This window comes from Emydura macquarii, unplaced genomic scaffold (genome assembly GCF_026122565.2).
Source record: "Emydura macquarii macquarii isolate MOO-44397 ecotype Brisbane River unplaced genomic scaffold, CSIRO-AGI_Emac_v2 contig_3477, whole genome shotgun sequence".
In the NCBI taxonomy this organism is placed as follows: Eukaryota; Metazoa; Chordata; order Testudines; family Chelidae; genus Emydura; species Emydura macquarii.
Window position 1 is genome coordinate 2,617,502 of NW_027133614.1, and position 27,769 is coordinate 2,645,270.

Genomic DNA, 27,769 nt, shown 5'->3' on the forward strand with positions numbered 1-27,769 from the left:
CATCCTCCATCCAAACATGTCATAAATATTTGCAAATTTAGCCACATGAAAGCTCCATGCAGGGCTGGTTCAGACAATTCTGCCAAACCAACAGTTGTGTGGAGTCACTGAGTAAAGAGGGTGCCACAGGTCAAAATGCTAGCATGAGCTTTACAGCTGTGTCCCAGTGCACATGGCCAGGCGTGCAAGCTCCTTTGTGCTGACTCAGAGCTTTGTGGTGATGATTGTTTGATCTACCTAAGGAATCAGAATGTTCCCTTGTTGTTGTAGCCTTTGCTGGGACACATCTCAGGTGTTTCTCCTCTTATTCTGCTGGGCTTTAAAACAAAACAAAACTAAACTAAATAAACATTTAAATGATTACATAAAAAGTATCACAGAGCTGCTTGCTCCATCTAGCAAGGTTACAATGTTAAAAGGAAGTCCAATGAAAGGAATAGCCTATTTTATACCATAGTATTTGGCCAAGAATTCCAAATATTTTGGAAAGACTTGTTTTTTTTCCCCACAGAACATGCAACTGATTTCCACTGGTGGCACAATGTGAAACATCTGAAATCCATTTATTTGCCATTGGGGGATTGCTTCTGATTTCCTTTGTCACGTGATGAATAATATTACAGAAGAGAGAAAATTGTATACAAGACTTTCTGTTTGTGATAAGAAGCAAAATCATCTTCTGCAGAATTACACAAGAGGACTATCCATGCATCCAGAGGAAAATTGTCCTATATGTTTCCCCAGCATTTTTGTAACTTTACATTATACTATGGAATTATAATTATTAAATGCTTTTTGGCATCTTTTAAATCTATTGATCCATTCCTCTTTTTCTGCTTAACACTATTCTCCTATCTCCACAAACACACAGACCAGATCTGAATACATTCTCTAGTGCCTCCCCCTTTCTTTTGCTGGCATAACAGAGAAGGCTGGGACACAAAAACCGTACACTGAATTTTGGTCCCCTTGTAGCTTGAGTACACCAGCTTTGCTTGAGCCCCATATGATGGATAAGTGATATTAATAGGGTGGTCAGAACCTGCAATTCCCATTCAGTGGAAAATTCCAAATTAAAAATAAAAATGCTTTGGATTCAGAATAAAAAATCAAAATGTTGAAATTTCACATAGCATGAGAATTCCAAAATTATGTTGAGAAAAAATTGAGACAATAATTTGTTTTGACCTGGCTCCCCAGTTGTTCTGGTAAGCAGCTGGCCTGCTCAGGTCACAGGCTGCCTGAATGCCGGTCTAACTGGCTGCTCTTCAGGCACCAGGTAGGTAGTCAAGGATTCTAGGGCATGGAGCAGCCTGCCAAGTGAGAGCCAAGAAGTGAGCCAGCCCAGAGAGCCAGGAATTCTTGCCTGGTTTCTGCCAAAAGTTTTAATGGAATCAACACATTCCCACAGAACATTTCAATTCCACTGAGTCCTCAATATTTCATCCATCTCTTGTTGATATCCTTATATTATAGATGGAGAAACTGAGGCACAGAGATCTTAAAGGAGACCTCCCAAGTCAATGAATGTGTCAGCAGAATCCTGTGCTTTAGCAATAAGACCCTCTTTCCTCCTGCACTAGCACCTATTAAGCCATCAAATAGTATCAACTTGCAATCACTAGTAAGCACAGTTGGATTTGAACTGGCATCCTAAAAGTGAAAGGCTCCCTAGACTTATTACCAGTCTCCAGAGTCACCCAGCACCATAAAAGATGACTAAATTATAAAACTTTTTCTATTGGTAACTCCCTGTTACTCATTCATATTGGCTGTAGATATATTACAGTTATTTCCTCTGATGTCATTCACAGGGTCAGTATAAGCAAAGCTGAGGCTCCCTGCAAAGACATTATAGACTGAATCCCCAGCTAGGGGACTCAAGATTCAGAGTGAGACTTTCTGCTCTTCAACCATCACCTGCCCCAAATAACTATGGTGGTTTGGATAGGGAATGTATGCAGAACTGATGTGTGTATTTGTGGGAGAGTTAGAGGAATAGGAGATGAAAGTTTCCCCTAAAAGGAGAGTTGGTGAGAACCTATAATGTGTCCAAGCCAGGGCCACATCATATGAGAATGGACACATGGGGATGGACATTCTGATTTTCCAAGGGACTTAAATTACTATCTCCACAGAGCTCTTAGCACAAAACCACTCATGTGCCACATAATGCACAGTCTGTTCCTGGTGGGATCAAGCTTTGGTGACTCAAATATTCTCTGCCTTTGCACATCTGGCAGTCTGGTTGGAGAAGATTCCCTTTCCCACAGATTCTTACTGGTGCTCTGCTTGAGCCAAGGAATGCCTGATATAAGTGTAGCAGCTAGCAGGGAAGGGGAAGGTTGAGTTGGCCCCCACCCCCATAGCAGAAGCTAGCAGGGGCTGAATCCTTCCCAGCAGCCAGGATGGGGACAAAAACAGTACAGAGGCTGCCCATTTCAGGATCCTGTAGAGGAAGATGATAGGTCCATAGTAGCAATGGGGGTTATGGAGAAAACACTCATAATCTTTTTTGCACTTCTATAGCATCTTCTGGCCAAGAATCTCAAAGTTCTTTATAAACACAAACTTGCCTGGCACTGGCAAGTAGGTGTTATTATCCCTAAATTACAGATTGAGAAATTGAGGGACAAGAGATTAAGTGATGTGTCAAAGTTTGCACAGTTTTTTACCTTAAATTATTAATACATTCTTTTTATCTTAACTCCATTTTAACATTTGGAGGGGCGAGTCTGGGAATTGAAACCAAGACTCCTAGGGTCCAGGGTCATGCCCAGATTTTCAAAACAGCTTTGCTTCTATTTAGGCACACAAATAAGTAGCCAGATTTTTCCAAAGAGCTCAGGATACTGGGTGGATATTGTAGTACTGCCCACCCTAAATGTTCAAAAATCAGAAATTGGGACCCAAACAATCATGAGCTTGTCTTTAAAGTCATGAGAGTTTTTAAAAGCACATTTTGGGTCTGTTTATTTGTGTTCTGGTTTTTGAGCCTTTTGGGTTCATATTTTCAAGCCTTTGTCTGCAAACAGGAGTAGAAAGAAACATTCTTTTTTTAAAAAAAGCTGAGATTCTCACACAATCACAGAACACCCAGCACCTGAGGCTTTAAGAAAAGCACCAAATATAATGAGATGTGTGATAATACCAAAAAAGTTAGCAACACTGAGTTGGGTGCTGAACTTTTGGAAATCTGGTTATTGTGAGTGGTAATCCATTGAAAATCAGGCTCTAATTGCACTAGACTGCTTCTTCCCAGAGAAGGAAAGCCAGTTCACCCTCCCAGCTGGCAAGGAGCTGAGAGGAAGAGAAAGCTGGCAGCAAAGTGTGGGTAGGTGGGAGAGAGCTGGGAACTAACCTGTCTTCTCAGGGAAGAGACAAACATAGCAGCAGGGCTGAGGGAAGGGATGTAGAAACAAGCCCACCCTCCCAATAATGGGGTAGTGGGTAGGAAAGGACAGCAGGAAAAAACAAGCGAACAACTGGATTAAGGAATTGCGTTAGCTCTAGCCCTCATTGTGAGGTGATAGGAGGTCCTTTCTAGACCACTTAGGAACGAAAAGACATAATTTCCCATACAGGGTGTATCTTGGAAGGAAGCAGGGGCTGCAGCATGGCCTAGATGTTTTGGGGTTGTTTTTTTTTAAGCATGACTGACAGGTGGTAGCCTTCCTTATTATTTGGAGCGAGTCTTGCTTAGAGTGCATCAGTGTATTATTTTTAAGGTAGCTCCCTCTTGTGACGAAGGACTTTGAAATGAAGCATTGAGGCATCTCACTTCCAATTATTTGAAATCACTTTCATTTTAACTGTCACCACTTGGGGCTAGAGGAGCTTCCTTGAGTCCTACATGATTAAAATTGTGACACAGCAAAATTGCCTCCTGACGTTAAGGGAAATGGATTGACTGTATCTTAGCTTGCTCTCCTTTCTCCTCCACCCCTTCCATTGGAAAGGAATCCTCAGATTTTCCTAGTGATGCAGGCACAGTGGTGAGCAGCACAGCAGGCCTTTGCACCTTGCTGTAAGAACTGCACTGGTCTGGAACAGCCCAAGTAGTGCCTTTAGTCTGGTCCCATCTCTGTCAGTGCCAGATGCTTCAGAAGAGGGTGCAGACATAGCCCGCTCCCAGATGCACTGCTGGGGTGGCGAGAGGAGAGCGGAGTTTGGTTTCATCCTTGCCTCACTCCAGGTGCTGATCCGCACGAAGCATGGGAAGGATCTGACTTTCCCCAGCTGCTGTCCGCAGGGCCCTGACTCAAGAGGGCCCAAGCCTGCCTGGAATCCCAGCTGGTGATGATGGCAGAGGGGAGGCACACACAGAGGAAGGGGTTAGGAGGGGCGAGTGCAGCGGGGAAGGGGGAACACATATGGGGAGGGTCTAAGGAGTGTGGAGGGGGACAGGTGGGGGAGGGGAAGGGGTTGAAGGATTAGGGAGGGGGTATCGGAGAGGAGTGGGGGAGGGGTGATAGGAGACTGGAGGGGGCGTAGGGCGGGCAGCCAAGTGAGAGCGGTGTCATCGTGAGGAGCATGGGGCGGGGGCGGAGCCAATTTAGTTGGCTCCAATCCAATCAGGAAGAGCGGCACGCTCGGCGGTTGCTATGGTGATAGCACAGCGACCCCCCTCCCGTTGCTATAGCAGCGGCCCAGCCAACGAGATGGAGTGTTGGCGGCGAGCGGACGGGGAAGGCTTTGGCGGTGGCACCGGCAGGAAGTGTGGCTGGAGAGGCGGGGCTGGTCCCGGAAGTGTGGGGGAGGCGGACAGCATTGGCTGTGAAGCCGGGAGCCTGGCTCCTGCCTGACCCGGCGCGCGGAGGTGGCGGCGGCTCCTCCTCGAGTTTGGTCACCTGAGGCAGGCAACTAGAGCCGCGCGGGGCCGGACTCGGAGCGGTTCTCGCGAGAATAGCTCCCCCCTACGCCCACTCCCGGGCCGGAGTCCTAGCGCGGGGACACCCACCCGGCGGGCAGGCGGAGCCTAGCCAGGCCCAGCACGGGAAGATGGCGGCGGCCGGAGGCGGCGGCGGCGGCCCCTGGGCGGCGGAGCGGCCCCGGCTGTGAGACCCGGAGAGGGGGCGGCGGGGACGGGCAGCGAGCGGCGGAGGATGAGCCTGCTGTGTGCGCAGTATCTCCGGTGAGGGGGGGGAGGGTCAGACCCGGCCGCCCGGCCCGGGGATGGAACGGGGGGACGGGCCCGGAGGCGAAAGGTGAGTTGAAGGGGGGAGGGCAGAGCCGGGGGCGGCTGTGTACGTCTGATAGGGCGAGAAGGGGGGAAGGTGCTGGGGGATGGAAGTATCAGCAAGGGGAGCCTAGCGGGAAGGGGGGGCTAGGGAAGCGGTGATCTAGGGGAAGGACGTTGGGGGGAGTGGAGTGGAGTGGCATGGTTGGGGAGTACCTCGGGCGAAGGGGAGTTTATTGGGAGGAGGAAAGGAGGCTTAGCAGAAACGAGGGAAGGGTGGACAGATGGAGGGGGTAGGGGTAACCCCAGCAGAAAACTCTGGGGTGTGGGGAGCACCCAGTAGGGAATGAGGGAAGGATGTACTGGTGCAGAAGGGAGGAGAAGGGACTGAGCCCCATGGGAATGTATCTGGGAAAGGTGATGGGAAATAGTCATGGGGAGAAAAGGGAATGTGTTGTGGGGAGGTGGACTAGAGGGTTGGACTGAGAGGCTATATTTGGATGAGCAAACTGGTGAAGTAGGGAAGACTGCATGGCAGACTGGGATGAGATGTAAGGGAAAGAGAATTAAGTTATTCAGAATAGAAATCCAAAGTCCTTCATTGTGGTCGTTAAATATCACACAAGATTTTATGCAAGGCCAAGCATGCTAATGGTGGTGTCATGGCCAAATTCTAATTTGGACTATTATGTTCTTCCTGTCTACATTCTTTTGCAGTTTCAAATCAATAGAGTACTAAGCTCTAGTTATACTGTGCAGTGTTGAATGGATGCTAAATGTAAAGCAAAACCTGCATATGTAGTCTATAAAGCACTTGGGGTTTCTTTGCTATGAAAGTGGTTCTCAAATGGTGATCATCGGACCACTAGTCTGCAAAGCTTTTTCTGGTGGCTTTTAGAGTTAAAACATTTTTGGAACCAATTAGTTTGGGGGTTAGGAGAGGAGACAGTCAATGGGTTTTTCACAGAATGGAAAATATTCTGACAACCCAAAAATACAGAAATGCAAGATACAATATTTTGGAGTGGAGGGCGCTGTGATGTGTGTATTAAGCAAACTTAATTCTTTGCATTTGAAACCCGAGTCCTCCTGTAATTTAGAAGACTAGTTGTAAAATCTATAGACAATTTAAAATGATTCATAGTAATGTCAGCAAAAAAAATCTATATAAAGATGAGGCTGGTGCCAGTAAATATACTTGTTGAACAGTCAGGGACTGAAGCAAGAACCTCTGAAAAAGGTGATGAGATGCAGTTAATATAATTATTTGCAGTTTTAAAAGACCTTCTAACTATGGATCTTAAAACACTTCTCTAACATCAGCTACCTCCCCCATAATAACAGTTCCCAAATACTTTTTCTCCTTTCTCCAGTTATCTCTGGCTGCCCCTCATTTCTCTTGAGTGTTTACATGCTATCTCAGACTTATTCTTCTCAAAACTGAACGTTTTTTCCTCTGTCTCCCTTTTCTCCACTGACAACATAACCATCCTTCATGTCTCACAGGCCTGTAATCTGTGCTGCATTTGATTCTTTTCTCTTTCTCTACCCACTGCTGACTCATTTTCCTTGTTAATATCTCCCAAATGAGTCTCTTTCTTATTAATTCCACTGGTTAAACCCCTATCAAATGTACTGGTCATATTTTCCTTTTATAATTGTAATCTTGTCCTGACCGGCCTTCCCTGCTTCTGAACTCTTCAGCTATCCTCCACGTCTGTCAGCTTTAGTACCACCAATTTGATCTTCCTTTCTCTCTGCTCTGACCAATTCCTCCTCTCCTCACTGGGGAAAAAAAACTAAACAACTTCCTGGAATCTTTTCGTTGGTATTCTGCATCTTACCACATCAAGTTCAAGATCCTCATCATCTACCAGGCTTTCCATCATCACCTACATATATTCCCTTTGCTTCTCTCAGATCTTTTGTCTTACTGCACTTTTTATCTCTCTTTGTAGTTTTGCTTCGTCTTTGTACAGTGCCTAGCACAACGGGATTGAGGCATCAAGGTACTAATGCAATACCAATGATAAATAAAATACTTCTGAAAATATTCTTCTTTGACTGGCAAAAACTTGCCACCTCCTTTAAAACCACTTCTTTACATAGTTTCTTGTCAACAGCATCATCACATTCTCTGTTTCCAGAACCGTTCTTTTTCTTTTTGGACCTATTTAGATTGTAAGCTTTTTGGGGACAAAAAGTGTGCATTATCCATAGATGTAAAGTGCTACACTGCCTGTGGAGCTATTTTCTTTTTTTGTAACTTATGTATTGCAGAGAGGTCATTTGGGATAACTGTTGCCCAAGGTCATACAGTACTAGAACTGAGAATACAGAACCCAGGTGTCTTAATGCCCATTCTGCTAGTTCTGTGCCTTAGGAAGAAGGCCATCCTTCCCCTTACTGTAGCATAAGAACTCACAATTGGAATCCACTGATGAAGGAATAATTGAATTTAAGGAGGTTGTACCTAAGGATATCTGAACTGGATGGTGATTGAAAAGATGTCTTGCCAAGGGGAGGTGGGGGGGGAGGGGGAAGCAGAGTGCTTCTTTGTAGTGTAAATAAAGCCTTGAAAGGCTTTTGCAGAAAGTTTTTTGCCTTTTTTTTTTTAGGTTAGAAATTTATGAACTAGTGAAATAACTGCAGGAATCCATAGTGAGTGAAAGATGAACTAGTAAGAAGGGATTTTTAGCCAGAATGGTTTTAAACCCAACCTCTCCTCCCTCCCCCCCCATACACACACACTACCCTTTTAATACATCTAACATCAGTGACAATAGAGCATTTAGGATAAAGAACTCTTTTTGTGAAAGATTCCGTTCTCTTTCAGTGTAAGAACTGACAAAATAAACATCTGAGACACCTACAGAAGTTTCTAGCAAAACCAGGGAAGGTCAAACTTGACAAGCCTGATATTTCCAATTTAAAATTAAAACAAGCAGTGGGCGAGGGGGGGACCCTTCAGGTCACCTTCATGTGTCATAAAGATGGAAAAAGGGCAAGATCCCAATTTTTAAAATATCCTTTGCAGGTCACCTGTTAAAGGTAATTATCTGGTGATGCAGCTTATGTAGATGATTTTCATGGGTTTCAGTTTTTATCATCACTGGATTCAGTCTTGCTGTATATGTTTTTTTTCCCATTTGAGTATGTCATCTGTGAGGAATAAGATAGAAACATTACGATAAGTACTCAAGGATTTGCATGAAGTCTGGTGCTAGGGACAGGAAAGTAATAGACTGAAACCTTAATTACATTCAAGCATATGAGACAGCTCTCAAAGCTCATATTAATGGTTTTCCAAGAGTCCCAGTTTGCATGATTTCCCTGCTCAGATGAAAATGGTGTCTAAGGTATGTTTTATGAATCAAAGCACTTTTGATTAGGCTCTCTCTCATTCTCTGTTTACTTGGGAATTCTCAGGTACTCTTACCACAAAGCTAGTTATTAATCTTACAGGAACAAACTTGTTTATGTTTGAATGTCTCTTGTGTGTCCTGCTAGCTCTTGCTAGAAGTAGGAGAGAGACCTAAAAGGAAAACACCACTAGCAATGGAATTCCCAGTTAAAAGCCACAGAGAACAATTTCCCAGAGTATACTCTCTCTTCCTCCTATCTGAAAACTCTCTGTTGTGTTCCTCTTTTAAAGAAGATGGTACTGTGAAGTTTGGGATAGAGGTATGGGGAAAGGAAAGATAGTTAGTTTAAGTTTGGACTTGCAGGTGCAGGAACTGTTAAATTTATCTACTTAATGGAGACATTCTTTTAGATAAGGTGAAAATGTTAATGTTGCTCTTCTCTGAAGTTACTCTTAAAAAATAATTCAAATTTCAAACACCCAGAAACTTATTGGGGCTCCAAGTCTGTCTTACTGATCCAATATCAAGCATGTCTAGTTTATAAATATAGGCCTTGATCCCAAAAGACTTAAGCATGTGTTTAACTTTACACACTGAGAGCAGTCCCATTGACTTCATTGTGATTACTTGTCCCATGTAAAACCAAGTACATGCGTCTTTATGAGATCGGGGTAATATTTTTTTCCCAACAACTAAGCCTGTGAATCTACCCACCCAACGTCACCCTTCATTATGGTTCTTTAGGTGTCATGGAGGGCAAACTTTATTACTTGCTTGTGATGTACAAGAAGGAAAGAGCCTGTCTTATCTTTCAGGACTCAAGGTGAGTTTGCAAGGCTGGTTGTTAAATATGTATTTTTTTAAAATACATAAAAATATAAACCCACAAATATTTATAAACTGAGCAAATTTTTTATGGAATTAGTGAGAGAATAAAGCTGGAATGTCAGGTCACTTTAAATTATACATAGAACTGTACTTTAATAGAAATCTTAATATAAAATGGAATCAACTTTTACTTCTTAAACAATTCATTTTTCTTTTATAAAAGACAAGAATTGAGCCATTAGCTCCTTCCTCAATTTTTTTTTTTTTTAGGAAATATATTTTTCATAGCTGACTTGACTGACATTAGTTTAATTGTTAATTAAAGAAACTCTTACCAGCTGTATTTCACAAAGGTGTGAACTCTATATTTTAGCTAACTGTAGCTTTACTCTGGTAGAACATAGCTTCTAGTACTATGTGAACATAGAAAGAAAGATTTAAAGCTCTTGAATACCATTGAGTAATTCTGATGCTGACAAGTCAACAGTAATGAATGTTCGTATGACTGGTGTAATCCCATGATGAAACTATAGCCTCTTCATTAAAAGTTTGACTATTTTTTTATAATTCACATTGTCTCTGTCTTCATGGACTCACCAATAGCTTCCTTACTTCCATGCATCTTCTGTGTTCATCTCCTCTTGACTGTTCTCCTGTTGCCTCCCTATCTATCATTCATTCAGTGCGCACAGAGTAGTTACTCTGGTTGCATTCCATATCTTGTTTGTGTATATATTAGTACAACTTCTTGATGGGGATGATGCAAAGTTGGACAAAAACAAGAAAAAGGAGTCAAATTATAACTTTCTTAAGGTAACAAAAACCCATGAAACAGTCAAAGTGCTTTATGGAGCCCAAAGGCCATCCTCATGGCTCCATAAAGTAGTGCCCAAACTTTTCCAGTTGCGGGCCCCACCCCAGTAATGGAATCTGTCCACACCCTTCCCCCATCTCTTACTGTACTGTTGGCTCATCAGGGGAGCTTGGGCTGAAGGCAGAGCTGGTGGCAGAATTGGGGATAGAGGCAGAGTGGGAATGAGGGCAGAGCTGGCCTGGGGGTGGAGCAGGGCCATGGTTGGGGGCAGAGTGGACTGAGCAGCTGTGTGGGTTGGTCCAGGCTCTGCTGTGTCCCCCCAAACATTCCTCTGCACCCCATAGTTTGGGGACTGCTGCCTTAAAGCATGACTACCAGCATTTCTACCTGCATTGGTCTTGCTTGGTGTCTCAACTAGACCACACTAGGTAGAAACACTGTTTTATAAAGTAGTAAAATCAATTATACACCTATATTGTATTTATTCTTGGGTTTAAATAGAAGAGGGGTTAGGGTGATTTGAAAGATCTGTATTGACTTTTCTGGAGGTAGTCTTTTAACAAGGTATTATCTGATGCTGCTACCATTTAACACAGATATCTTATTCCTGATGTGAGGTCAGTATAACAAAATAAAAGAAGGCAAATAATTATATTGGTAGCAGTAGTCTTTACTTGCTACCTGCCTAGTTATTAACAGCTGGCAGTGTTTTGTATGACTGACCATGCAACTGACCATGTTGGTGGCATGGTTGAAGCTGTTCAGAAAGCCAGCTTCAGGCCCTTTACTTTATGGGATGATGTAATATTCATTTGACCTTCAAGTTCAGTGTTTCTGGTGCATAGGAGAAGATTCCAGTCAAGACAGGTATTCAGTGTCTCACCTACTCCAACCAAACTCATGAAAATCAGGAGAGTCACATCATATTCCTATGGATATGGAAAGAGGTTTGTTGGGTCCAGATAGTTGAGTTTGTTATTGAATATTTGGTCCCATCATTTCTGAAGTTCTGCTTGCCAGAGTGGTTTTGTATTTGGTTTGACAGAGCACAGGACTGAGCATGTAGCACCATCAAAATTATGAAGCATCTGAAGAACTGCTTGTCAAAGTAGCTTTGCACCTGTGTGAGTGACATCATGGTAGTTAATCTCATCTGGGCTGAAAAAATCTGGTGTTGATCAGTACTACAGGTGTTGATGTATGGACTGAAAACACCTGCATTCTGTAAGTGGTTTTTAAGCCCAGCTAAAGCATCATTAGTCCCCAGTTTTGCCTGAGTTAGAGCAAGAAGCTCCCATGTGAGGTGCTCCTCAACTTGGCATCTGCATTGTTTCTTCCTAGCTGGAGAGACAAGCAGGAGAGACAGAGACATGGTTTCCCTGCTTCCTCTTAATTTTGATGAAAATGGAGAAGGACAACTCTGACTTTTGGTCTTCCTCAAACAGTTGCTTAGTGCAAAGATCTATTTGGGTGATGTCTTGGTGTTGCTGACCTTTGCATTAGGGACTTTGGAGGCTCCAACATCTGTATTTGCTGATGTTCCCTTAGATACTGAAAAAAGTGGGAAATTGATCCTAGATATGCTTCCCATAATACCTGTGGGATTGTTTCTATCTTCAGTGAACTAGATAGGAGTCCTTCCCCTGTTACTTCACCAGAGACACACCTGGGAGAGATTAGGCTTCTGCTTCCAAGGCCGCCGGGCCCCCCCCCGCACCTCCCCCCCACAAAATATGGATCTTGCAGGAATTGGACTCAAGACCCACGCTGAGGTTTCTTGGTACCCTGACTTTGTCAGACCTTTTCCTCTCTACACTTGGTCAGACCACAAGAGTTATTTCTCTGAGCCAGCATCACACCACCTATTCCTGGTCCTTCAACCAGCTTGGCTTCCCTACAGTTAACATCTCAGTCTTAGGAGGTTGGTAATAGAAAGGAATGAGTTTGCTGTGACAGCTGAGTTTTTTCTCACAGTGAAGTTTTAGTTCCTAATTCCTTTTAATTATTGTTTGCTGTTGCTTAAAGCTAAATTGGTCTGGTGGCCATTGTAGTTTACCAGGATTGTCTGTCTCTATACATCGCTGTCATGAATCACACAGTAAGATTGAAAACTATTACGTATGCCTAATTTAAAGAATTCAGATGGTGCAAGCTCAACAGTTTGGTTTGAGTGGAAGACTGCTGGAGGGTAGTTCAGAAAATAAAATCTACACTCTTATCTCCCTGATTCTATTCAGTCATTATAAATACATTTCAGCATCTGGCTGAAATTCAAGCATTGATTAGTAGAAAGTTCCAAATATGTGATTCTTGATTTTTTTTTTTTCCCCCCTCTCCCTCACAAAAAAAAAAAGTTTAGAACGGAGTCTGTTTTGAAGGCTCATGTTATGGCACTGAATTGGGAACATTTACTTGGTTGTTTCTTTAATTCCATACTTATGTTCTTGGGTATTTTTATTGAAACCAAATAAAGATCATAAGTCTTTCATGGAATCTCAATTGGTACTAATAAAGGCAAGATACTGAGCACTTACCATTAAGCATTTCTCAGAAAATACTTACATTTCAGTAGCTGATGAATTTTCTGGAATGTTTCAAGAGCAGAAGGTCTTCCTGACTAATATTCAGTCTTAACTCTATTTCTCCACTACTATTCAGCTTCTTAAATATTTAAATTTGGAATATATTTTCAAGATGGAGAATTAGAAATGTGATTTCCACAGTGTGTAGAAACATATTATCACAATTAGCATACTGAAAAAAATCTGTGTGTAATCCCAGTTATGCAAACTAACAGCGTCCTCTATGTTAAAACAGCATTTTATGGCCTTGCATAATGTTTAGGATTGAGTTTTTATACGTCTAGCTGTCTCATAATCATGGATGTATGGAATTTTGACAGAGGAAGAACTCTGCTGCTTGTATGGTATTCATGTAGTCTTGAATCATTAATATGCGCGTGGTTGTATAAAAGTACAGACCTTATACAATTATTACATGAACAACTATTACAGTCTTTATGAACAGTTACAAGAGATCTTGGTTTAGACTTTGGTTGTTGGGAATTACTTAAATGTAGGTGGGTGCTGGTCACTGAGGATTAGAGTTTGTCAGAAATATTAAAAATTTAGCAATTTTGTTGAAATTTTGACAAAAATTACATCCTATTTTTTGAGCAGCTCCACTGGGAATGTTTGTGTTGGTGTGCATGAAGTGGATGTTAAGTTTGGTGTCAGAATACTTTAATATAACCTTAATTGTAAGTTAACTTTTTTCTTTTAGGGAGTGTTGTTCCAACTGATCAGTCAGAAGGAATGACAAAACAGTTGAAAAAGAACTTGAATGAAAGGAGAGAAAGTTTACAAAGCCTTATTTATAATGTTCCATTTGAATTACAGAAATCTCAAAAGCTTTTATAACAATCATAGGCAATATCAGTTGCCTATGAATCTGAGTAAGCATACTAACCAAGGTGAAAAATACCTGTATCATCATGCTTCTGCAAACCCATGTCCCTTGTAATTTAAAGTAATACTTGCTACATATCATATATTGTATTTAATTGTAACACTTGCAATTAATGTTTGTAAAGTTAGCTTACTGTTAGGGCTGCTCCAGTAACAGAATATTCATTGAATATGTTTGAATTCCACCAGTATTAATCTACAGCTGGTCAAGTACTAGTCAGCAAATAAAGTTGGGGTAAATACGATGATAAATCAAATTCAGTAAATTCTACTAAAGTACATTAAATACTTGGTGAGCACTCTTCAGCCAACTGCACTTACTACATGCCTTGCTTCAGTGATGTCTTGTTTTCCTTATGGTCTTCAGTTTATTTCTTGTACTTTCCTGTAATAAAGCATGATTAATCTTTTCCTGAGTTGCTTCAGTGTTTGTTTCCTCTTTACTTTCTCTTCCTTTCCCTGTATTGTTTTTCATCTCCAGTGTATCTTCTCCCCCCTCCCACCCAAAACTGCTTCTCTTCAACATTCTCTTTTCCACTCACCCCCAACAATGAACTCACACATAGGAATTAGAAAATTTATCAGACCCCTAATAGCCAAAGGACAAAGGTATTGTCTACATGGGAAGATTCACCAGAATAGCACCCTACTTGACTTTATTAAAAAAAAAAATTACATTATTTCAGAATACTAAGGGTGCTTCCAAAAGAAAGTAATTATTCTGGAATAAAATTACTTCTGTTCCAGAATAGAATCCACATGGGTAGATATTTCAGAATAGCTGTTATGGACTAAGTTGTTCCACAATAGCTGTTTTGTTCAAATTCCTCATATAGGCAAGCTGGGGTATCCTCCACTATTTTTCACCTCCCTCAGCCTTCTGGGTACTGAGTCTGTTACTTCTGGGGACTGAGTCTGTTACCCTCCGCTTTTTTTGTTGCAAAGAAGTTGTTTCTGCTATTCTTCAGTTCCCTGAGCCTTCAGTGTTGAGTCCCCCTCCACAATGGATAGTTGCAGTGACTGCCTGTACTATTGCTCAGAGCTTTCCAAAGCGGCAGCACAATGAAATTGACTAGATTCTTGTTTCATGGATGTCCATACACATCAGAAGAATGGTGAAAACTGGTAAGACATCTCAACTTTCACTTGGCAGGAGCGTGTGGAATCTGTGAGCAACAGAAAAGGCACCAGTGTGCTTTTTCTGTAGATTTAGGAGGCCAGCACTGCATCAGTTACCCTGCAAGAGCAAACTGAGGTGGTCTTTGCAACCATAGAGGCTAGAATCTTTCTCTTTTTAAATGGAAGGTTAGTTCACAGAAGTTGATGGCATTTGCTGGGGAGAGTTTCTTACTTGGCCTGGGCAAATGGGTTTTGGAGTATTGGCTAATGAAATGGTGTATTTTAGAAGCTGCCTCTGTTTGAGTGAGTCTATCAACTTATGGAAATATATATAGCCTGTACAACTAGAGCAGTTGCTTTCAATGGACACACTATAGTTTCTTGGAAGACACTTGAAATATAGTCAGTCTATTTTACATGCTTATCAGAAGTTATAAACTAGATTCATAGTCTTCATAAGACCCCTGCCAGCCAGCCATAAGAAATAAAATTTAGTTCTGAGACTGGAGGAAAGTCTAGTTTATCATTACCATTAGATGCTAGTGTCAGCTACTATTTTCTGTTTAGGTCCTGCAGAATGATGAGACTGCATATTTTGTTATATATACTCAGAGCATAGTATTAAATAATACTCCATCATCCATTATGTTGAACATTTTAGAATGCTTGCTTTGTGATAGTCTCAAACTTTACACTTTTAAAAACAGGGATATCTTAATTACAGCTAGATTGCTTTTTGGAGGTAACTAATCTAGCCACTTCAAGGCTGACCTAAATAACTTCATATCTGAAGCTGATTTGATTATCTAAATAAATCAGTCTGAATTCAGTGAAGTTTAAGGTCTTTGATGCTCAATTCTTCTGCCTTCTAACATGGGATTACTTTATATACTGGTTATGGATAGCAGAATATAAGTGCTACAAAAAACTAAATGTAGCTGAAACATCAGTTTTAATTGCTGAACCTCTTGCTCATGTCATGCACAACAGCATTCTTCACTGACAGAGTTAGCAGCTAAAATGTTGCTAATTCAGTAACTTCTCTAATGTAATAAGTACAGTATTGGTGTGGCAATGAGCCTCTAATATTGCTGTAATAACTTGTGAATATCTAAGTCACAACCCAGAATTGTAACTGGTGTTTCTCTGGGTGTGGACACAGGCGATGGGAAAGTGGTGTCAGTGTTCTTTCTGTTCTGTTACACACCATATCATTGATTTTTTTTTTAGGACAGTAAAGTCTACTGTCTTCCTTGCTTGGTTTCAAATGAGCCTAGCAAAATTATCATAGAATATATATAGCAGCTCAGATGCAAATATCTACTATCCAACCCTTACTGTGGTGATTGGGGGATGGGAGGGAAATGGATTGTGACTTGTCAAAAACAGATTTTTGTTGTGAGCAAATAGAATTTTAAAAGCTTGTTCTAAAATAGTCTCCTTCCAAAAGCCAAATATCAGCAGACTGATAGATTGGAAAAGACTTTTGAGTAATTAGTCTTCTGTGTTATGAAAATTTTTCTTTAGATTGTTAGAACAGTTCAAGGAGACAAATACAAATTTTCCCAGGGTTGAATTTAATGTCATTCCCCTGTTCCGAGTGGAGTGGCTGCCAGAAGTGTATGCAGATTGTTGACTATCTGTCACTAATATATGTGTTATCTATCACAAGGGATACTGAGGATCTCCCATAAGAATATTGAATATTCTATTTCCTATTAGAAATTGAAAATAACTTTGCATCTTGAGTGCTCTTTATTTTAATGTGTTGAAAGGAAAGCAGATGTTCTCTAAACCATTTCATCATTAGAGACTTGAAGTGACACAGATGTGGAAAGAACAGAGCTTTTATTAAGTTTGAACATGGAACTGCTCCTTATAGTTTTAAATAAATATTTTTAAAATCCTTCAGTAACTTGCTCTCATTGCTCAGAACATGTTAAAAAATTAACACAGTTGTTACCTTAGAAATTGTATTGCCAGCAGCTGGAGACAAGGAAGCAAATTAATAGTTTTTTTCCTTTTGCTTGCCTTAGCCACTGGCATCTTCCATTAAGAGGTTTAGAAGGGAGCTTTGTATGGTGATTACAGTAGAGAAGAAACATGACAAAATATTATTTCAGTCAGTTTTCACTGAAACAATGACAAGATTGATCATATTGCTCTCTAACAGTATTTTTTCCAATTTTTTTAACAAGTAATGGCTAGTATCTCTGGGAAATTCAGTTAAGGTTCCTATACTAATCTTAACTCTGTCCTCTTATTCCTAGCCATTCTCCTATAAACCTGATACTACTTTATCCTGCTAATCTACACTTCTAGTTTGGGTCACTATCCCTATCTACATTCTGAAAATCTGTAGAATAGTTGCAGAGGCATTACATAAATGCAAATATTGTCTATTGGCCAATGAACAACTTACCCAGGTCTACACATGAGTCAGAGACTCAGCCATCCTCCAGTCCAACCCTCCTATAGGACAGACGAAATTCTCACATTTACCTTTCACATAGTCTGATACACATTCTCCCGATAAGGGCTGGACACCACCCTGTGCTTACACTGTTCACCCTTAAGACAGTCCAGAGATCACCTTTAGTCTGTCTACTCTTAAATAGATTCCCATACACTTGGATGGGGAGAGGAAAAGGGACTTACGTTCCTCTTCCCATAGAATAAATGGGAGCAGGCATATGTGTTTGCCCTTCTTGGAGATAGTCTTGCATATTGGGCATACATTCATTGCCAAGTCTTGTGATGGGGTGTCACTTCACTATATCTCTGGAGAAATATGGTACTGGAAGCAATAAGGGAGCAAATGAGGGGAAACCCTTCTGACATGAGAGTGGTGCTGATAAAGGGGGTAGATTGGAGTCTTGAATGCAGTAATGGCAGCATGCAACAGTTTCTTCCAGTCAATATTGTAAGTGGAGCTGTGTTGAAGATAAGAGAAGGGGTCAAAGAGGGCTCATGCATGGATGAAGATCCCAGAAGCAGAACTCCGGGTCAGGTGTTGAGGTTGGAGCAGAAGACTTTCTTCTAGCAAAACTGTCCAATGTTTTGTCAGTTATTTACCTCTACATTGTAAAAGGCTAGAAACTTTAGGTGGAAGCATAGATTCGATGGAGTGGTGCTTTATTTCTCTTGCTGAAGTTATAGTTGGAAATTTAACTAAAACCTACTTGCATTCTAACTCAATAAAGATAGTCCTATGAACTCTTGTGTAGATTTAGTGATTTCTTTAAATGAAGCATTTGAACAAACGTTAACTTTCTGAAAATTATCACTTCTAAGTTTTTATATACTCAAAACTAATTGTTAGTTTAACCTTAAACTTACAAAAACTATTTGGGCAAACAATTCACATGGGAATATTTTATATTGTACTTGTTCAATTTATAAAATTCACCTATACATTAATACTTAGTTATGTCAAACTACCCTAACCATTGCAAAAGATTGACACATCCTGATACCCCTTCAGGCAAAATGTGGAATAAATTGATGAGTGACACTGCATCATGAAGGTCACTAAATTTAGGTTTGGTTGAACTAGTGGGGGAAGCACATTCCAGATATTTAGGATTTCCACTGATGATGCCCTACTGCCACTTCCCAGTTACATAAATCTAGAAGCTGTTAGCAAAAGCATTTTCCAGAGTAGGCAGGGAGAAATATTTACTTTTGGAAAAAGTCTAAGTGAGCTTAGAGGAAACAGACATCATTTGTAAGCTCTGTCTACAGAAAAGATACAGTGCAAGAAACACTGAATTTCCCTTATGATACCCTAAGGGTCACAGTCAGTCAGACCAAAAGTTACCAGCTGTAGGGATGGAGTGCCCAGTTAATATGCAGAGACTTGCCAACAGGCTTGAAATTATGTCAAATGTAATGTTTCTCTTCTTAGAGCTGGATTGAGAACACCAATTCATTTTACACAAACCACTGAAGATTTAAAGGCAGTAACTTTTGCTCACTACTGATGTACGCGGGATTCCAGCAGTTGATTTAAGGGTGAAAGATTTAGCCACCAATGAGCATCCCCATTTCCTGACCATAAGTCTGCTTTATAGTGCTGTATTTGTTCAGTGCTGAGCATATCCTCTAACAGTTCCCGCTGTGTTCCTGCCCTGGATCAGCATAAGTAAAACATAAAGTATTTTAATTCCTGACTATTACGTATTTGGTTTTAACATACTTTTATTTGAAAGAAACATCTAATAAAACTTTAGATTGCAGGGGAAGAGACAGAATAGTTGTTTTGGTATCACATTTGGGTATCAATCTAATCATAATTGGAATGGTAGGGAAAAAACTTCTATAGTTGTAAACTTTTATATTTAACTGTTTTTCTTTCTCTCCTTAGTCTGGGATCATGAAAAAGCTATTATATCGTTCCCCACCAATAGATTCCAGGCACTTATTTCCTTACAGCTTTATTTCTGCCTCTCTTCTACTTTCTTTTGGAAGGAGATAACTTTTGGGAGTGCTCTGCTCCAGCCAGTAGTCCTCAGTGACACTTCTTAATATGAGTCTCCAGATTGGAGGCTGGACATTTCAACCTCCTTTTAGACTCTAGGCCAATTCAACTGACTGTAATACAAACTGAGTTTAGTATGCTTCTGCTGGTGCCACTGGGGAAGTGTAGAGGGCAGAAGCACAACTGTGAGTGGGATTTCCCTAAAGGATTGATGTAAAGAATGTGGAGGGGGAAGATATGTTTACACTGAGTCTAGGATCATGAAAAATCTAACTTCTCACATGATGCGCTGCTAAGGTTGGAAAACAGTATTTGCTATTTTACAGTTTCTAGCAAGAAACAGGCCGTGACTTACAACATTGCAATGAAAAGGGACATACCTTTGAGAAGGCCAGAGCACTGAACAGCTGTGCATGTGGTTCATCAGTTTAGCATGTGCTGTAGCAAGTTATTTTTTTCTTATTCTGAAGCAGTTTCTTTAGTGTGCAGGTGCCAGTGTTGGCAGCAACCTTACAATAGATTTGATACTGGGTTGAAAGATAATTTCTGATCCTCTTTCAAAGACATTATTCTAAAAGTACTCTTAGCTTTTAGTAGTGTTCTAAAGTTGCATGTAATCCATTGCATAGGCTTCTGTGTATTTGGTGTTCTTTCACTGCCTGTGTGGAGAAAAGAGTATATCTGTCGGTTAATATTCCAACTAGAGGAGAATTGGCTGTATTAGCATTTTGTAGTTGTCTTGCTTCCCTGTTTACTTACAGTGATATAATGCATTAATTTAAAGAAAATGATTTGGCATGTAGGTCCGAATTGCTTTTACTTGAAGATGTTACGCTTCTGTCTGGATTAATTTCCAGTATTAAAACAGATAAGCTAATTGTTCATTATATTTATATCAGGCTGTTTTAAGTTGTGGTTGGATGGCTGAACTGGTGCTGCTGTGATGCCTCAGTCATGGCGGGAGACAGGGTCAGAGGAGACCCATTCTGGGCATGACACAAAGTAAAGCTTTATTTTTCAAACGTTTACATACTGGGAAATAATTTTTTCCTGAACTTTTGAAATAACACGCATAGGATTTGCCATACTAGATTGCAGGTGGTCCAAATCCAATATATAGGAGATGTGTGGACACTGATGAATGTAGCTTGATTTTTTTTTTTTTGTTTGTTGACAATCACAAGCGATGCTTTTGTCAGTTGGGTAGCATCAAGACTGCTGCTTTGAAAGTTTGGTATTAAATAATAAAACTAATCTATACCACTTAATGAATTGGTTTTAGAGTTTGCCTACATGGGGAAATTTACTGGCAGAACTATACTGGTATAACTGGTAATTTTGTGGGCACTTTTATTCTGGAATATAATGGAGTTATACCAGTATAATTATATCAGTATAGGGGATGTTTTCTGGCAGAACCATAGTGGTATAATCATACCGGTATTCCTTCTTGTGTGTACACTTACTCTGGAATAAGAGTGCCTATGCAGTTTTACTGCTATAATTATACTAGTATAGTTCTGACAAACTCTTAATTTCACAAGAGGTGCAAGTTTGGAACAAAGTTATTACTATTGGTATATGATATGGTTATGATTAACTCTGTGGGAGTAGAGAGAGATCTTGTAGCCATATTTCCAAGCACTTGTGGCATATTTGCAGCAGAAAGTTTTGTAAACATGTTGTCTTTGGAGCTTTCTGTGGTGTATGGACTACTTACTTTGCGATTCTCTAAAAATAGATGACATCAAGGCCTGGTCTACGCTTTCCCATCGACTGCCGAATTTTAAGGTATTACGCAAGCTACACAGAGCTTGCGTAACTCCCATTGACTTCTTAACTTTTGTGTGTGCCATCTTCACTGCGCTGTGCCACATAAGGGGATAGTTTTAACAAGTCGACTTCCAGATCAATTGAGCATGTCTTCACTGACCGCTCAATTGATCTGGATAGATAGATCTGACAGCGACGAATTTGCTGCCATCAGTGAAGACGTACCCGTAGACTTAAAGTATTGTGCAACAAAGAAGCTTGTCTTCTGGAAACTCATAACTTTATGAATGGACTGCATTAATAGCAGCAGTATTATCAGGAAACTGTGTTTTAAGAATGATTTGTGTTTACAATATCTTTCAAAAGAAAAATAGGTACAGGATACTAGCAGTGTAATCCAGATTGGTATTTGAAACCATTTTATTGTTTTTCACAACTTCTACCAATTTCAGCAACATGGCTGCACATCTAAGGAGCAGGGAGAAGAGGAATATCTCCAATTTGGGCTGGATCTACTTCCTGTAAAGGTATTTTAGGATGGTCATTTAATAACTGAATCAGACTTGAACTGCCCAGGACTGAGGAATTTGGATTTTTTAATCAGGAACTTAAACCCCTTTTCTATATGTGTGCTGCCATGCCTCTGTACATTGCCTTTTTTAAATATCAGTCCACCCCAAACAAAATTTTCAGTTCACAGCCCATGTTGGGTTGCCTCTGCACCGGTTGGTTCCTGGATACTCATGGTACCGTCTAAAACTAGCATCTGCACTTCCTTCTGTTCTGGTTGTAAAGACTCAGATGTTGATTTTCTGGGTACTAAAGTTATTCTCTGTACCAAGTGATTTTGGGGTTACTGCATACCAGAGTCATGCTGAGTGATGCTATGCTGATACCAGAGATGTTTCAATAATCTTCCAAATGCTTTAGAGACTGACAGAAAGCAATATGCAACTTTTGCATCAGAGGTGTTATCACTAGCAACCATGCTTCCTAGATATATAAAGGTATTGACACATTTAAGGGTTTCCCCATTGACAAGAACTTCAGGAATGGTATCACTGTCTACATTTTGTCTATTGGATGGTTGGTAAAGAAGTTATCTTTAATTCAAATTGGTTTGCTCCAGACGCAAAGTGCGTGGTTATATCTTGGATGTCTCTGAGCGAATGAGCAATTAATGTTGAATCATCTGCAAACAGAAATTCTCTAATGCATTCTTCACGTATCTTGGAGCTGACAAATAATCTAGCCAAGTTAAATAGCTTCCCATCGGTTCTAGTGCAAATATAGACTCCTAAACTGAAGTTTTCTGGCATTGTGAGGATGCCAGCTAAGAACATAGTAAAAAGTGTGGGAGCAAGGACACAGCCTTGTCTCTCCCCATGGCATATATCAAACGAGTCAGTAACATTTCCTGCCACAGAGACTCTACCAGACCAGGCCTTACCCTCAGAATAAAAGAAAAATTAAATGAAATTGAAAGGCAACAAATTTTAAAACTGATAAAAGAAAATGTTTTTATGTAATGCCTAAGTAGCCTGTGGATCTCATTGTCGCAACGTATTACTGAGGCGAGGAGCTTAATAGGATTCAGAAGAGGATTTAGACATTTATATGGATAATTTTTAGAAGAACTATAACTCCATGTGCTACAGGGCATAACTAGCGTACTGACTGACAAGAATTAAAAAGAAATGTCTTCTATGGACATGTTTTCCATTTCTTCTGAAGCTTCTGGTACTAGGCACTGTCATACAGGATTTAGTTGAGCCATTGGTTTGATCCAGTATGGCAGCTCTGATGAAGTCAGTGACCCCATTGCGTTTCATGTAATGCGGGGCCACTGGGACCAAGTGTCCCAAGAAAGGCACCTTTGGAGCTGGGAGAAAGATATTAACAGGCAGGACTTCGTCTGGTAGTGATGCAGATTATTTTCTATTTACACTTTGCAGAGTTACTGTGAGTTCCTCTCAGCTTTATTGTTGATGAGACTGGGGCTAGTTTTCTGTTTAAAATGGGGAGGATTTTGTATTAATTGACTTGCTGGGAAATATATTTTAATTCTCTAAATATTGTTAGGTGATAACATAACATATGAAAGGACTAGGAGTTCTAAAGAACTTGTTCTCTATTTTTGCTTTTGACATGACTTTCACTTTTGCAGAGGAGAAAAAAGATAAATTATTGTGAGCTGTATTAAATCAGGATTAGCCCTCTCTTACCACTCCATAAGACTCTAGCTTTCTGTCCATATGTATACCAAACAAACTGCCACACATCCCTTCATCTACCACTTCCTAACAGATCAGGTAAAATTCAAAGAGCGCATGCAAATATTTCTCCTGGTAAATCTGATCTAATTCAGATTAGATTATGAAAAGTGTGAATTTAGATAAATGGATTGTTGAATGTTAACCACCTGACAGTATCTCTGATGGAAAGATTTTGAAAGCTATTCTGTAAGTGTACATATGAAAAATTAATGCAATATTAATGTAAAAATTGTAATAAAGATGCTCTCTCTTGTCACTGCTAAAGTGGCATGTTTCTCAGTGTAACTTCTGATTTCAGTCCTAAAATCAAAATATTTCCCTTTTTTGAGTCACGATACTTAACTTCATGAAAATGCATCCTCTTGTTAGTCACTGGTTTGAAGTGAGATGTAGCTGTCTCACTTTACACAGATTGTGTTTTAAATTTTGCTTCTATCAAATAGGTTCTCTAACTAAATTTTAAGCTTACAATTTGCCTTATACTTTCAGCTGGTTAAACAGATCCTCTTGTTTTGTTCTAAACTACTAATTTGTCTAATAGAATACATCTAGGCAACTACTTCATGGGCATGCTAATGTGTATATCTGAAATTCATACTGGAAGAGCATAGTTTTTTGATTACACACTAATATAGAACTTAAAACAAGTAACAAAATTCAACTGTAACAAGTTCTACTTTGAGAATTGCTTGTGCACATCCCCAGACTTGAGTGGGGAACTGTGCACACAACATACATCAAGAATTTCCAGGTACAGTTGTTGAGCCTTTCTATATCATGCATAAGTTTAATGAAGTAATAGGAGATAATATGAAATATTCCTGCATCCTGACTGGCTCTTGTGTATTGGTTATAATATATAACTTGGGTTCTGAGAAGACATGTAAACAGGCTTAGTTTGTACTGGAAACAAATGGTTTTTCTCCCATAGAACATAATGGGATGTCTGCATACAATCATTTGATTCCTGACATTCAAATAAACTTGTTTATGAAATATCTCCTGATGATAATTCTTGTACAAAAAAAAATAAAATAAGTCAACATATTAAAATACTCCAACAACAAACTGAGAGAATCTATTACAGGAAATATAGCAACAGTTTAGTGGAATAAGTGTGTGACCAGCAGTGGTCATATTATACACCTTTAAGAGTGGGTGTGTAGTTTTCAGGTGTCTTGAGATGGGTTGTCAAAGGGAAGTGATCTCTACACTGTAGGGCCCACAGGAGCAAAGATATGATCAAATAATCACTCCCTCCTTCATTCCAGAAAGAAGATGCTTTAGATGGTCATTTACTAAGCCAATATAATTATAGTGCTTTATATTTTTCAAATCACATAAAACCACAAATTAATTCAACCTCCTACTAGCATGGTCTCTCTGCTCTCCGTTCTTGGGAATTATTTTTTTATTCAGAGATGAAAATAGCAGTTTGGCTGACTGGGCTTCTAGCCCTTGCAGTTACTTAGGAAAGACAGAAAAATGGAATTTGTGGATAGAAGGAACAATGCATCTATCTAGTTCAGCCTTTGACTTCTGGCAGGTATATATCCTATTCCAATTCATACCCTGTTACATTTCATTGTAACTTTTAGTAAACAGAGAACAGATTCCAGTTCCTTGTGTTAACTTTAGGCACTTAAATAGCAAACAATTTCCTCCTTTCAAAGATGAATAATTTGTTAGTATATGTATCTATCTTATCGCTCACTCTTTTCTCATGTATACATTTATGATAATTTCTATCTTTGCACTCATATCTCTTCCTCTGTATTTTAACTTTTAATAAGTAACTTTCTTAAAGTGGTAGGGTAATGTTGGGAGCGCTAAGGGAGATAAAACTTCCGTAATAGCTGGCATCCCAATTAGACCTGTTCTGAGTAGACTTAGATGACTGGTGGGAAAACTTCAGGGGCTGCAGGAGGCTTTTTAGCAATATTGGAAAATATAGTATGGGCAATCGGGGAACAATAGTGGGAATTTTTTTTACCAAAAATCCCTATGGTAGATAAGGCATTAGAAGGATTTCAGTACTAAAAGTAGACTAAAGGCTTGTTTACATGGTGGGGTTTTGCAGGTTACATATGTGTATGCTCTTGCAGAGTAACTATTCCAGACTAATTGCATCCATGCAGCTGACTTTTGCCTACTACTCTGTGAATCAATTCATATGCAAGGCACTAACTTGATTCAAAACAAGCGCTTAGTGTTCTGGGCAGGTATCCCATGGTGCTTTGTCCTGTTGCTGGATTCTATGCATTCTGGGAATTTTGTCATGGCACATTACCCACTGGAAATCTGGGATGTAAGGATCATAGCAGCAAATTGCAGAGATTCTTCTGAACACATCCCATGATTCATCCATCTTGTGAGTCAGCACCACTTTCTAATTGCTGTCAGCCAGCATGGAAGGAACACAGCTGCACGCCGTGGTCCAGGCATTCATTAATACGTAGATGCTGCACATGTATTTGGAATCATGCATCTAGGTAGCTTCAGTAGCCAGCTGCCACACTGGCAAGTTTGTTTTCAGTAGAACAGACAGAAGGGGATGAGTTTCAGCAGTTAATTGTGTGTAAAGCTTTCCTAGAACATCTTTATTCTACTGAGTGCCATTTCTGGGTTCAAGAAATCAGCTCTGGTGAGAGAGGATCATGATACTGACCTGGGATGACAGAAGTCGAGGCAGAATTTTGGGATGACAAGGGCCATTTTCCTAAAGATGTGTGCAGAATTCAGCCCAGAACTGCAGCGGCATCACACCACCATGAGCGCTCCTCTCACAGTAGAGAAGAGTGTGGCCACTCCTATCTGGAAGCTCGCCAGCCCTGATTAGTTAGCTACTGACCAACAGTGATTTGGTGTTGGTAGATCAACTGTTGAGACTGTTGTCAGGGTGGTGTGCACTGTTTTAAGAAGGTGCTGATTGCATGAGTCTCAAATCTTGGCAGCACACAGGAGGTTATTGATGAATTTGCTGGGGTTCCTGAATTGTATTGGTGGACCATTAATTCAGCTCATTTGCCTATTCTTTGTTTCCCTCTCTCTCCCACCAGGCATGAGAGGTTGTAAACAGAAAGTGGTACATCTCCATGGTGCTGCAGGGCCTGGTTGATAACTTTTGCAGGTTCACTAATGTGGGATGGTCTGGAAAGGTCCATAGTGTTAGGCTCTTTTGAAACTCACGCCTGTTTTGTCTAATGAAAAATGATGATTTTGGTTCTAGGACCACTATGGACATTATTGTGGTCTGATTCCTCTTGTCATTCTTGTAGACCTAACTTTTACCCTCTATTTCCATGGCTTGTGATGCCTTTTACTGGACACTTGGATAGGAGAAAGGACCTGTTCAGCTATCCCTGAATATTTGCAGAATGAAAGTGCATTTGGAAGGTTGAAATGGAGATGGCATTGACTAGTGATGAGGTTGTAGGCTGCTGAGTAATATCTACCTCCTGTGATAAATGTTTGCTGTGTTTTGATCATCTATGAAAGCAAGGGAGAGAGCTTCATCGATGAGTGGAAGGCTGAGTTGCAGAATGCTGTGAACATCTAGAAGCTTCCTCTGCAAACTGCAGCAAATTGTCAGGGATGCCCCGTGCTCCTTCTCTGAGGCTAGGAGCTGAAATGTTCAAATATAATTTTATCATGCAAATTGTGCCATAGCTTCATTCGTCTGTGTGTGGATTTAGTGAAATATAAGTTTATTTTTCTTTTTAAGTACTTCTGGTATTTAACTGGTGCAGTTTTTGGAAAGGGCATTTTGTGTGTCTGGAAAATGTGATATTTTATGAAACTTTATTGAACATTTGTCAAAATAAGCTTTTATTGAATGTCAGGCAGTGCAAACAACAAAAACCAGTTATTGACTCAAAACTTTTATTCATGATACCGTGAACCATGAGAGATGACAGTGCAAACTGTCTACAACGTTCTAGTGCAGATGTGCAACACATGACAAAGTACTGAGTACATGTATATCAGTGCTGTGCTGGTCACAGGCATGTGATTTGTGCCTGGAGTCTTTTCTTTGAAATGTGGAATAGTGTGGGAAGAAACCTTTGTTTGTCAATGTGGGGGTGATGGTGGATTCCAGTACTTGGTGTTTTCAGGGTCCTGTGGTATGATTTGTCTATGGAAGTGCCTCTTGTGGGAGTCTTGTGAAAGGTACTGCTATTCTTGGAACACCTTGTTCTCCAGGGACTGCAGGCCACTGAAGCAGCATGTTCTCATTCAAGATAGTCTGTCTTTTGCATGAGCTCCAGGAGCTGTCACTGCATCACCTGTCTCTACCTGCAAGGAGAACTTCCTTTCACTCCTGTCTTTATCCCTCTTTTGGGATACTGCCAGGAGGTTCCCAAACATTTTGTCTTTGGTCTTCCTTTTCTTGCCTTGGAAATGAGACCATAGTTCTGCAATTCATAACAGTCCTGTCTTTGGAGGTCAGTGTCAGGTGCAGAAGCTG

The 27,769-nt window shown here is 40.3% G+C and overlaps 1 protein-coding gene across 3 annotated transcripts in view; it reads left to right on the forward strand.

The window, feature by feature from the left end:
* Positions 1-4,741: 4,741 nt before the first annotated feature.
* SMG7 (SMG7 nonsense mediated mRNA decay factor) overlaps positions 4,742-27,769 on the forward strand; it is an 82,993-nt gene continuing 59,965 nt past the window's right edge. The window contains exon 1 of one of the 3 annotated variants that reach the window (XM_067535207.1): positions 4,742-5,134. In XM_067535207.1, coding sequence (XP_067391308.1) covers positions 5,106-5,134 — 29 coding nt within the window. In that variant the 5' untranslated portion in view covers positions 4,742-5,105. Of the gene's footprint in view, positions 5,135-8,632; positions 9,368-21,163; positions 21,553-27,769 lie in introns of those variants that run through there. The other 2 variants (XM_067535206.1, XM_067535208.1) reach the window with 2 other exon arrangements.